General features: G+C 41.7%; 1 protein-coding gene across 9 annotated transcripts in view; it reads right to left on the reverse strand.

The window, feature by feature from the left end:
- The window catches only part of exoc6 (exocyst complex component 6), a 60,169-nt gene that overhangs the window by 13,154 nt on the left and 34,280 nt on the right, over window positions 1–12,735 (reverse strand). For 5 of the 9 annotated variants that reach the window (XM_048233043.1, XM_048233042.1, XM_048233041.1 and 2 more), the window contains exons 15-18: window positions 12,550–12,659; window positions 8,623–8,734; window positions 7,960–8,094; window positions 4,558–4,737 (exon numbers count right to left, since the gene is read on the reverse strand). In XM_048233043.1, the coding sequence (XP_048089000.1) occupies window positions 4,558–4,737; window positions 7,960–8,094; window positions 8,623–8,734; window positions 12,550–12,659 (537 nt within the window). Of the gene's footprint in view, window positions 1–3,445; window positions 3,476–4,557; window positions 4,738–7,959; window positions 8,095–8,622; window positions 8,735–12,549; window positions 12,660–12,735 lie in introns of all 9 variants that reach the window. The other 4 variants (XM_048233038.1, XM_048233040.1, XM_048233037.1 and 1 more) reach the window with 1 other exon arrangement.

The following is a 12,735-nucleotide window of genomic DNA, read 5'->3' on the forward strand; positions in this document are numbered from 1 at the left end:
CATAGGCAAATGGACAGTCTATTTTGCCATGATACACTTCAAATTAAACAAAATAGATAGAGACAAAAAAAAACACCCAGCACAACTCAGTGACTATGACCATGTCAAAGTATATACAAGTAAAGTAAATCATGGATGACTGAGAAATAACAAGGCACTTTCCATTGAATTTAGTTAATGGAATATTGAAGACATCTAGGACATAGGACTCATGTAACATTTTATATCAACCTTTTCATAAATCAGTTAACAGTCAATCAGTTTGTAACACACTAATATTGGCCCTTATAACACCTTGTATTAGCCGTTCCTGTTGACTGATGAAGAAGCTGTTATTTCAGATTTGCTCAGAAGAATCCTGGACAGAGTTGAAATCACGGTCATCCTCATCAGTAAAAAAAGACCAGTCGTGCTGCATTGACAACAGCACTGTCTTTATTGATATTTGACTGTGTTCATTGTGGGGCAGCCGTGGCCTACTGGTTAGAATAAATGCAGAGATCAAATTTCCCTCACGGGATCAAAAGAATTTACTTATACTTATGTGATCTGTAACGCTGTATTTCTCAGTGTTCAGTGGTTCAAAGACGGACCTAGCTACAGATGCAGTAGGCTACACTTGGGAAAGTGTCATTCATTCCATTCCAAGGAAGTATGGTATGGATGAGTGGCCAACATGCTTTCCTCACGCTCATATCTACAGATAAGAAACAAGTCATTCTGAAACAGGACTGGTCACGGATGGGACGTACGCCGCTGACAATGTCGCTTGGTGGAGAGTTCATGTTGGTGTCAGTCGTCAGCGGTGGCATTTTTAGCCATTTTAGCGGTGTGTGTGTGTGTGTCTGTGTGTGTGTGTGTGTGATCATCCACATGGAAACCAAAAGGGAAGGGTGGATGGGGGGGGGGGGTTGGTGAGAAGCGACCAGTATGTAAGCATACATCCTAGAGCTACATGCGATACGTCTGCCTTGTAGACTTAACTGCTGGTGTTTGCTTTGCATATAAGGATTCAAATTCCTGCGCGCCACATCATTCTGCTGACTATTCAGTATGGATGTTTGATTTTTAACTACTGCTCTCTGTCTAACAAACTCTAACTTTACATTTCTGTTAAGCATGACAAATGTACATTTATCGCCCCTTTGCCAATTTTTATAAATAGCAAAGTTTAGTTGGTGAACTGCAGAATCCTGCATATGGCAGTCCTGCTTGCTCTTCTAAAACTAGACTGTTCTTCTACAGGCCATGGGGCGCAACAAGTACCAATCTCCTCAATCTGTCAAATTCCACTCCTGTACAGTATATTATTGTCACTAAACTACAGTATTGCTACACAATTTACTATACAATATGCTTCCCCAGAATGTATTAGACAACTACTGTATATGACACGTATGCCAGGATGGCTCAACAGCAAAAGCAGAGCAAGGGCTAGATTCTGGGGAGTCCTACACCTGCAAGAAACTGACACCTTCCTTCATATTCATGCAGTTAGCTAAAGATTAAACTGTTTGGAGAATGAAGACTTGTGCAGAAACATGACACTTACATGTAAAATATCTGCAATACTCAGTCAGAAAAGGGACTCGAAGAGGGAAAAAAGGGAATTTCAAGTTGAGCGCACAGCTCTACAAATGTGTAGGTGATGGATGCGGTGGCCGGGGCAGGAGTCAAACCCACGCCAGGTGTACAACACATAAACCTGCCCTGGCCCCGCGCCAGCCAAACGTCTCTACACGTCAGGGAGGGTAACGGCCCCTCATGCCCAGGGGCAACAGTCGCTGAAACTTCCAGCACAGATGGATGTTGTTGGCGGCAGCGACCGCGACCGCAAAACCACCAGCATCCAAAAACCTGTTGCACATTCTTGGGCCTGCGTCCCAAGAGATACCGGCACTCTGGAGAGCATTCAGAGAGTGAGAGCACCTCTCCCACCATACTGATAAGCCTGAAAGTAGATCACCTGAAGGCATAGACAAGGTCTTCACTTGTCGAGAAACAAAAGGGGGATTTTGATCCATCTGTATTACGCATCCAATATGATATGAGTTATATCTGATCACAGACTCTTGCACAAGAGAGGAATGAATACCTTTGAAGGAGTGTCACGGCATGAGAGTGAATGCTCTCTTATTTTTCGAAGTTGTGTGCAGTGGAATGAAATATCTTGCATGATTTAGGCCTTTATGTGTTGACAGTATGCTGGCAAAAAAAAAAAAAAAAAAATCATAAAGTATTTTGACATTGTCTGTGGCTAGACAGCAATGAGACTTGAGTCACAAAAGCAAAGACCTGTATTCATGTATGTACGCCCTGATATGTGCACCTGGGGTGCGTTTCCTAAAAGCATAGTTGCTAAACTTTTAGTTGGTTGGCAATGGGAACTTAGTTAGCAACTATGCTTTTGGGAAACACACCCCTGGATAGCAGCTACAGTGTGTTCCCAATGGGAGATGCTTTCAATACCATAACCTTTATCACCAGAGAAGAGTTGTAAGACTTGTGGAGTGTTTTTTTTTTAATCTGAGCTGAATTACATCTAATAGATTGACTTTGTTATATGCAACTGAGTTAGCAGAGTACTACAAAGAATCTATGGTCCCATTCAGGGTGTTTAAAAGCAAGGTGTTTAAATGCCAAATTTCTGTCTGTAATCATCGCTACTTATGATTATTCTAAAAGGTCCACAAATCATCATCCATTTTCATCCATCTCTTACTTTGGTTTAGAGACCATCTACTTCAATAATTCTAAAGTACTGATCCACTACCACTTTGATTATCGGAGCTTACTATTGTTAAAAATATTGACAAACATACATGCATTTATATATAAACACATTCATACGTTCAAGACATTATAGTCTTTTGACACACTAACTATTCTGCATGATGTATTACTTCTACAAAGCACACGGAAATACTTCATGAATTACAGATGATGCACACACACACGTGTATATATATATATATATATATATATATATACACATACACACACACACACATGTGTGTATGTACATACATACATACATACATACATACATTTAAAACCTATTGAGACCTTCCGAGGTCCTAAAGCTAAACTACCCTTTATGATGTATTACACTTAATTAGCGTGTGACAGCAAAATAAGCCACTGATGTGGATCGCAGACAGTGGCAACCATGGACATGATTAGAAGGGTAAGGGGGGGGGGGGTATGGGGTGGCACTGGGAGCAGGGCAGGTAAGGGGTAGGGGTAAATGGTGGCAGGGGTAGGGTAGCAGGCTAGGGTCGTGCTGGTTAGGTGGCTAGCCTGGCATACTCGGGCATTACGTGTGGTGGGGAGGAAGGAGAGGCAAAAGCAAGCGCCAGCCTGGTAAGGCAAGTCCACGGGAAGCACAGACAGGCATGCATGCTGTTTCCCCTTCAGCAGGGAGAGGCAGGGAGGTCTTACTTACCGACATCGCGGCATGGTCATTGTAGATATTCTGAGCAGAAAATCACCCACAAAAAAAAAAAAAAAAAAAAAAAAAAAAAAAAATACAAAAGAAGTACAAATACAAACGAAACAAAAATAAGGAACGGACAAAAGAGGGGGGAGGGGGAAGGGGGGGGGGAGAAAGTATGGCAACAATAAATGGACAGGAAAAAAACGGAAGAATCAGAAAAAAACCAAGCATGCCTAGCAGAAGAAGAAAAGAGAGAAACTCAAAAAATTGCACAGCACTGGAGAACGTAAAGGAGAGAGAGAGAGAGAGAGACAGAGGAGACATTCCGTCGTAGAACGCGCCTGTTTTTGTGTGCAAGTCGAAAGTCAAGAAGAGGAGAAAGGGAAATTAAGAGTTGGCTTAAAAAATAAAGAGGCTCGTCTGGTTAGGCCAGGAAGCTTGGATAATTAAGCAAGCGAGCGGTTCACTTTGGCAAGACACACGGCGGTTTGGGGTGTAGCCCTACCACTGTTTGGCATGAATAACCTGGGCTCTAATTTCCAAAGAAACGTGTCCGTTTGATATATTGTACACCAACTATGTAAACTCACTTTTAACAGAAAGTGTTGTGATATGTCAGTAAAAATCAGTCTAATAAAATTTTAGACTAAAATTTTCCCAGATTAAATAACCAAGCCTTCACTAACAACGTATGCCCTTGGTTTCTTTTCAGTTTTTTGTTGTAGACTCAACTTATATTCAAAATATAGGCACCGACATTAGCAGTTTAACGGTCTATTTTTTTCCTGGGAAGAGTTAGCGGTCATGATAGCCATGGAATCATGGAGTCCACATCACAAAAGAACACACAAAAAATACAACCATCAGAACTATATCCATGGCATGCAACAACATAAAGGTGAGACCAGATACACTGAAACAGGAAACCAGTATATCACAACGTACATATATAAAGCCAATAGACCTCACATAGGCAAGAACAATAAGGACATCACTAACAATATAAACATCGACTGCAACAAAAACACACAAAAACAATCACATAGAAACACACACACACACACACAGAAACTTCAAACAGGTGTGTCTGTGTTTGTGAGTGAATGTGTGAGTGAACGTACCGGCAGGTGCGTGAAGACCTGAAAGGTGCTGCGCAGGAAGTTGATGAGGTCCATGAGGTAGCCGCTAGCCCGGCCGTCCGACTCGGACATGCCCCACTCGTAGTCGGCCAGCTGGATGAACTCGTCAATCTTCTGGTTTAGCTTGGTGTAGATCTCACCCTCAGCTGCGTGCCGCGCGTCCTGACAACACATTCAGATTCAAAGATTCAGATTCAGGGATTCCGATTCAGTGATTCAGATTAAGGGATTCCGATTCAGTGATTCAGATTTAGGGAATCAGATTCAGAGATTTAGATTCAGAGAGATTTATTTGTCACATACACAGTTATAATAACAGTATAAAACTAGTAGTGAAATGTAAACTTGGTTAACTCTATGTCTGCGCAAAATGGAAAAGGATGTAAATAGAACAGATAAAAGATTAATAATAGTAGTTAATAATGATTTCATTAAAATAATAAAATAAGATAAATAAGTATAGATTATAAAAAAAAAAAACATAAAGGGAATGTAAAGGGATTGCAGTTAAATAGCATTTATATTCTAGTATATTTATATTTGTATGTAGATATTTACATAACATTTATATTCTACTAGTGCAGTGCAATTTGCAACGATATGATTCAAAAACAATCTCTGGTAGCCTATAAGTGACATCTCACTCTGTCTGCCACTCGTTGTCTGTAGCTGAGCAAAAAGACATAAGCCTAAAACTCTGAGTTAAGGCTATATAGCCTATGTTTAGCCAATTGAATAACTTGATGACATAGAAGACAAACCATTTTGTGGAATGATGCATCATATGAGATTTGCAACGATGCAACTCAAACACAGTCTCTGGTAGCCTATAAGTGACATCATGCTTTGTCTGCCATTATTTGTCTGGGCTATTCGAAGTGTCAGTTTATTGCACAACATTTTTACTGTATGTCATTTTGAATAGCCCCTGCATACCCGTGTGTGTTGGCGTGTTGTAAAATCCGCGGAATCATTTTATGCAGGCAAACTACATACAGGGAGTCTGTATCATGTCTGAGGTCAGGCATGATAATCATCCAAACATCTTGCATCTTGACCAGCGCTGTGCCCTGATTCAGTACTGCCTAAAGTCCGCTTACCCTCAGCCTTGTAATAACAGACTCCTCTACCTCCCCAACAGTCAACCAGACCAATAACAGAACGACTCCTCTACCTCCTGAACCACCACCACCCCAACAGTGAACCAGACCAATAAAAGAACGACTCCTCTACCTCCTTTTGAATTTCCCCTAGGGATCCAAGTCAGTCAGTCAGTCAGTCAGTCAGTCAGTCAGTCAGTCAGTCAGTCAGTCAGTCAGTCAGTCAGTCAGTCAGTCAGTCAGTCAGTCAGTCAGTCAGTCAGTCAGTCAGTCAGTCAGTCAGTAAGTAAGTAAGTAAGTAAGTAAGTAAGTAAGTATCTATCTATCCAAAAAGTTAACCAGACCAATAACAGAACGAAGACTCTACCTCCTGAACTACCAGCACCCAAAAAGAGAACCACAGTACGGCATCCTCATTTGTCACAATAATAACTACATGTGAGTCCCACTCAGCACAAGCTGGGTGATGAACTCAGTGACAGGATGATCATGCATCACACTGATACACACAGAAACACACACCCACACACAAATCTGACATGCCACTTCACTTCTTTTTTTTTAATGGAACAAAATTCATGATAATGTAATTATTTGCGTGTTTATTTATGTATGAGTTCATTTTCCTCTCCTCATTTCCCTTCATAACAACACGACAGCTCATTAAAATGTCCTGACACACACACACAGAAACTTAAAACAACAGAAATGTAAATAGGGGAGGTCATGTCCTTATGTGTGACAATGTGCACCATGTGACGTGTTCTTTGCTGAAACCCCCCCCCACACACACACACACACACACACACACACACACACACACACACACACAGACACAGCGTTCTGCTCCACTCAGACTTCAGGTAAGCTTGGTGAGCTCATACTTAGACCTGTGCGGTTGAAAGCCTGACACGTCTAAAGAGAAACACGTGAAAAGTATTGCCCTATATGGTGAAGTGTGTGTGTGTGTGTGTGTGTGTATCCATGCATGTCAAGACCATGTCCTTAGGAAGCCTAATCAGTAAAGTAAGCGTTGCAGTTAATCTTCACGACTCTCAAAACACTTCACTATGTACTAAAACACATAAAGAGACCGGAGTCATCCTTAAGACAGATTCATTCCAAAACCATGTCTACCTAATTTTGGTTTTATACCTACTAATATTCAACTATTGAATCATGCTGTGGGGTTTCAGATTTAGTTACAACAACAACAACACACACAGTACGTGAGCATTTGGGCTTAACTCCTGACTGACAAATGATTGACATCCTGCTTGATTAAAAACTGAGACATATTCTATTACTACCACATCGATGAAAACCAGTCTAAAACACAGTGTGCACCTTTTCTAGCTCATCTCTAGACTCAGAAATTACTCATCTAGATTGTGTTCCAAGGAAACTACCATAAGGGAGAAAGGAGTGACAACCTATCAAGTACAGTACCTGCCGTTCGGATCGAATGGATTTCATCAGTGGTATGTGTAAATCTTTAACATTGGTGGGGAAACACACAGACAGAGAAATCTGGAACTGAGTGTCAACCTCATGCCTCTTATGTTTGGAGGTCAAAGGTCATGACCCTTGACCCCTGCATTCTGGGGGTTATGACAGGCAGGCCTGATGGCTTTAGAGTAAACACTTATCACTCAACAAGTACTTATAAGATGTCCTTCTCCCTGACCCTTCATCTTAGCTTTAATCCTTAAAACACTAATGAGCTGCCCCTTAACATTTATATTTTAGGGTTTGACAAATAAATGTTTATGTTTATGGTTCTTTGGTCCAAAACCACTTACCGTGACATCAATAAACACTACATTGACATTACGATTAACTGCATAAAGTCATATAGCCTAAATAAAAAATGTAATTCCAATATTAGTAATAGACTAAATAAACGTTGACAGGATAATAATAACCATACCAACATATACAAACCACAACTCTATGAATCACTATGAGTCAGTAAACTGTGGAAGTGCTTCGGGTACCGTATGGGCTTGTGAATTTTTATCAATGAGCTTGTGACTCATGTGTTGGATTTTAGTTATCAGAGTAAATTCACCAAGGGCCAATCTCAATTCTCTGTTTTACCTCTTCCCCTTCCCCTATCCCTTCATCTTACCCCTATAATCGATCAAGCTTTATTCGTATAGCATCTTTCGGGCAACATAGTGACACAAGCTGCTTTCCAAAGGGATAACATCCTGCGTCCTGCCCCGTGTTGCCAACAGCAACAGAGACAGCACTGCACCACTGCTTGTGAATGTGAACGCACCTTAAACGTGGCCAGGCCATAGAGCCGCGTGGTGTGAATGGTTTCCGGGGAGACGTTTGTGATGTTGGTGATGAAGTCCTCCAGGTATCTACAGGCTTGCTCTAGATGTGTAGTGTTGATGATGATCTGAACCAGCTGTGGGACAGAGACACCAGAGGAACGCAAGAGGAAATGGGCATGTTAGTGCTGAAATAGTTTTCAGTCACTCTCGTCTCGTGGGTAACGTCACTTCTGTTGACATTCAAACAAAACAGAAAACTAGCTAGCTCCCCCCCCCCCTCCCGTGCAATTGAAACTCTCCTAAACACGCATCTCGTCTGTGATTTGCTGGGACAGTTTGTTATGTTTTTATTTTTTTTGCCCAAGTTGTTTTGGGCCGTTTTTGGAGCCTGGGTTGTCCACAGAGATAGTGTTTTTTTTTACGGTGTATTCAGGACACAGGCAGCTAGCGGATGATGAGGTGATGTTTGATGTAAGTGACAAAAAATGTTATACGTATGACATCGCTTAGAGCGCCTTTAACTCAGTGAAGCCTATGTGTAGAAAAGTATTCTAATAGTCAACTTTACCTCAGCAAAGTCTATTTCTAAAAGAATGTTCTAGTAGTGCTGTTTTCCTCAGTGAGGCCTATGTGTGTTTAAGTATTCTAGTACTGCTGTTTACCTCAGTGAGGCCTATGTGGGGCTTCTTGATGAGGTTTTGTAAGCAGCCACTCAGCGTCCTCGTCAGCAGAAGGTTGGTGGACTTGCGTAGCATGTCATCGATTTCTGTCGAGCTGGAATAAATGAAATACAAATTATATTTTATCTCATGAAAATATAACCACAGTACTCAATTATGGAATGTATACATTCAATGTGAGTGAGGACAACCACAAACCTCACAATAACTTTGTCATAATGGCTAGCGATTCAGTAATATAATTCTCTGTTGAACTATGACTCTCCAAACCACTCTATTACTAGCAAACCCTACTGCCTCACTAACATTAATATCATGACATACTGTATATCACAAAATATGGGACTGCTTTCAAAAATGCAATATTTCAAATGGTAACAGCACAGAAAGTGGATTTTTTAAACAGTGAAACATTTCATTACTGATTTTGTATCACTCGCTGAAAAACCTACAGTAAATCATGATTCTCACTCAAGACCTCTCTGCTCAGTCAGTCAGTCATGTGTGTATGTTTGGTTTGACAGTCTTTGTTTGTTTATGTGTGTTAGCATAGCACTGCCAGTGCTTGCTGATGCAAGAGATAAGCGTCATGTTTGGAGGCGCTGATTAGGTAGGAGGGGCCGAGTGAGGCAGAAATCACACTGAAGGTTTTTTTTTTTACCTCCTAAACGCAGGTATTTAAAAATGTACATTTATTCATTTAGCAGACATTTGTCAGTTACATTACAAGGGCCATTCTCCCCAGAGCAACTCAGGATTAAGTGCCTTGCTCAAGGGCACAACGGTGGAAGCTAGTTATTGAACCCAAAAAAACTGGCTACTAAATGCTAGCCTAGCTCCTTAACCACTAAACTACCACTGCAACCACATTGTGAGAGTGGAAATTGATTGTTGTTGCTATGATACGTTATACTTAGCTAAATTGCTCTCTCCCTGACTAGGCTAAGACAGGTAGCTAAGGGTTTTTTTTTTTTCTGTTTACGCCTCGCTCATACAAATATGTGGCGTGTCACAACAGTGAAACTGCATTGTTCCATTGGGAAATAATTTCATTTGAGCGCCTGGAGGTGAAAAAAAGTGTGTCAGTGTGAACGCCGCCTGAGGTGTGAGGGGAGGAGCCTAATTAGAGGGGGAGGGGCTTATTCACATTGAACTGTGTGTGTGTGTGTTTGTGTGTGTGCAGGAGTGTGTTTGTGTGGGAGTGTGTCTGTGTGTGTTTGTGTGTATATGTGTGTGTGTGTGTGTTTTGTGTTTTGGGGGGGGGGGGTGTCAGCATTAGTGGTTAATTAGCACCACAACAGGCGGTGTCGAGTAGAGCTGCTCATTTGCATGGGTTGCTAGCAGCATGCCTGGAGTGTGGAGAGAACAGAACAGAGAAGAGAAGAGAAGAGAAGAGAAGAGAAGAGCTTAACCCACTCTGGGATTAGTCCATCAACAGGGGCGCCAGGGCTCGGAGGAGAGCTATAGGACCACAGGCACAGCTTTCATGCTCCTCTTCTCTGGGACACTGATACCATTCATGGAGACACAGGCACGCATCTGGGGGAGGGGTTGAGGGGGCTCGACCCTCAAAATTAGGTGGAGGATCAGATGCCCTTGCAAGTACACAACTAGCTAAAGAATGAACCTAAGGATGGATACTCTTGATGTGGTAGGAGGCTCCCCTCGCCTCTTAAAGGTAAAGTAAGAAGTGTATCCTGTTTTTATTTACTTCCCCTCTAAAAGGTAAAGTAAAAAGAGTATCCTGTTTTTAATTACTTGTTATGCAGGGACAGACTGACTTGCGACCAAATGACAAAAAACTGTGTATGTGTGTGTTTAGGAACACAGGTCCTCCTCACGGCCCCCTCACCCGCTAAACATCATGGGAGGTGCCGCTAAGCCCCCTGGGATGCACGAGGTACCGGTCCGTTTGGCCTGGGAAAGGATTTGGGGTGCCGTCGGACAAGCACAACACAGATCCCCCTCAGAACACACAGTGCCGCCGCAAATGCCACAAGGGCTCACGGTAAAAACAAATACTGGCAGCGCTGTGCTCGGCTACAGAGCACGCGGGGGAGGCCTTGCTGACACCAGACTGAGGGGAATGACCCATGGAGGCGACTAAAACACCACGGTGCTTCTGTTGGTTCTGACCAGTCAACATGACCGGGTTGATGCTGAGGTCACAGTGGGGAGAGGGGGGCCCCGAGGAGCGTGTAAGTGGATAGCGTGTAGGATCGCTGTTCTGCAAGCCAACTTTACTGTTTGCTTGTTTATGTTTGCGCTGCATGGCTGACACTTATTGATGTGAGATGAATGTTGTTTTTTGAAAAGGGGTTGGTTAGGAGTAGCTTTCAGAAGTATTTTCTCATTGACGTAATGCAAAAACAAGTAAAACTAGGGTCTAAGTCACAGTTTCTGATGAACGATGATAAAGACGTGTAGCCATTATGACTAAGCAACCGGTTATATTGCCAAGCAGTCTGCATGGTCCCTGCGGTCCCCTGTCTTTCATATTGGGCATTTCTTTCACATGTCACAAGTAATTGTGTTACATGTTCTTTTCTATATTTCTGATATTTTGCTGATTGAATCATAAACGGCCACAACAATTAAGAAAAGTGAAAGTGATTGATAATGACTGACTGACTCTATTATTGTGTTACATGCTCCAAATGTAAAGCACTTTGAGCTGCATTCTGTGTATGAAAGGTGCTATACAAATAAAGCTTATTATTATTATTATTATTATTATTATTATTATTATGTTCATATTGTTTGAGACCAGCAAAAGAACAGAGGCCAATAGTGTGACTACTGAGCCACATCTCCACGCCGGGTCAAACAGGTTCTGATTCAATCAGATCCGGTTTCTCTGCATTTCACTGTCTGCAGGTGTCAAAAAGCTTAACTTTCATATAATCTAGATTCATTACACATCAAGTGAAATATTTCAAGCCTTTTTTGTTTTTTTGTTAATCTTGATTATTCTAATCTTGATTGCGATTTACAGCTCGTGGAAATAAAAAAAATCCAAAATCTCATAATATTACAATAAAGAATGTATAATACATAAATGTCGACCTGAGATGAGCTCTATCCAGCTAATGCCTATCTCACACTACAGGATAATCTGCCCGATTTTGGGCCTGATTCTCCCCTTACGACATGGGGGTGAGGGGGGCATTCCCTCCTACAGCCTGATCGGAACCGATTGTCGGCTCAGATTGTCTTGCAGTGTGAGATGTTTAAAGATAGAATGTTAGTGGTTCTGAGAGTGCCCGATAACGAATCCGAGGTATCAAACACATTCGATATTTACGACGCAATTTCTAAACGTTTCGGTAGTGTTTTGTGTGTGGATTGCGTTTTTTAGACTTTTTTCTAAAAGTGTAGTTGCATATTTTGGCTTGCTCAATTTTCTTCTGTCTTCCTCCACTATTACCTGTCTAAACCACCAAAACGGCATCATTTTGCCCTATTGCTGGACCCAGAACCCTTGTTTCTTACACCCCCTCCTTTGCCCAATAGAAATAAAAACTGCACGGACTTTCTTTTTAGCTAGTTTGACATAATTCAAAATGCCGCTAATGGTCTCCTAAGCCTTTATTCTGTCAGTCTGGGCAGGGCAATGGACTATTCCACGATATTCTAATTTGTTGAGATGCACCTGTGTGTTTGTCAATGGACTTCCCTTCTACTCCTCCTTTTACCACTATCTCCTTTGACAAGTACTTACACTTCTGCTCTCAAGTTCTGATAGTAGTATGTATTGTAGTAGTATTTCTCATTATCTAAGGCCTCCTTTGCAACGTAGTTTGAATGCTATTCCCCATTTTGCAAATCGCTTTGGATTAAAGCGTCTCCCAAACGAATAAACGTAAGTGTAAATATGGAGATTTTATCATTCTTCTTCAGCACCCTCACCTGCGGTGCAAAGACTCGGAGAACTTAAGGCTGGCGTAGATGAACTCTTTCACCTGCGTGTAGATCTGAGGCACAGATTGGGACATGGGGAGTTTCTTTGGAAATGGTTGCTGTAAGAGAAAGAGAGAGAAAAAAGAAAAAATGAACTAAATTAGTGAGTGTAGACAAGTTAGCTATGATGGCAAT

Source organism: Alosa alosa, chromosome 22 (genome assembly GCF_017589495.1).
Source record: "Alosa alosa isolate M-15738 ecotype Scorff River chromosome 22, AALO_Geno_1.1, whole genome shotgun sequence".
Taxonomy (NCBI): domain Eukaryota; kingdom Metazoa; phylum Chordata; class Actinopteri; order Clupeiformes; family Clupeidae; genus Alosa; species Alosa alosa.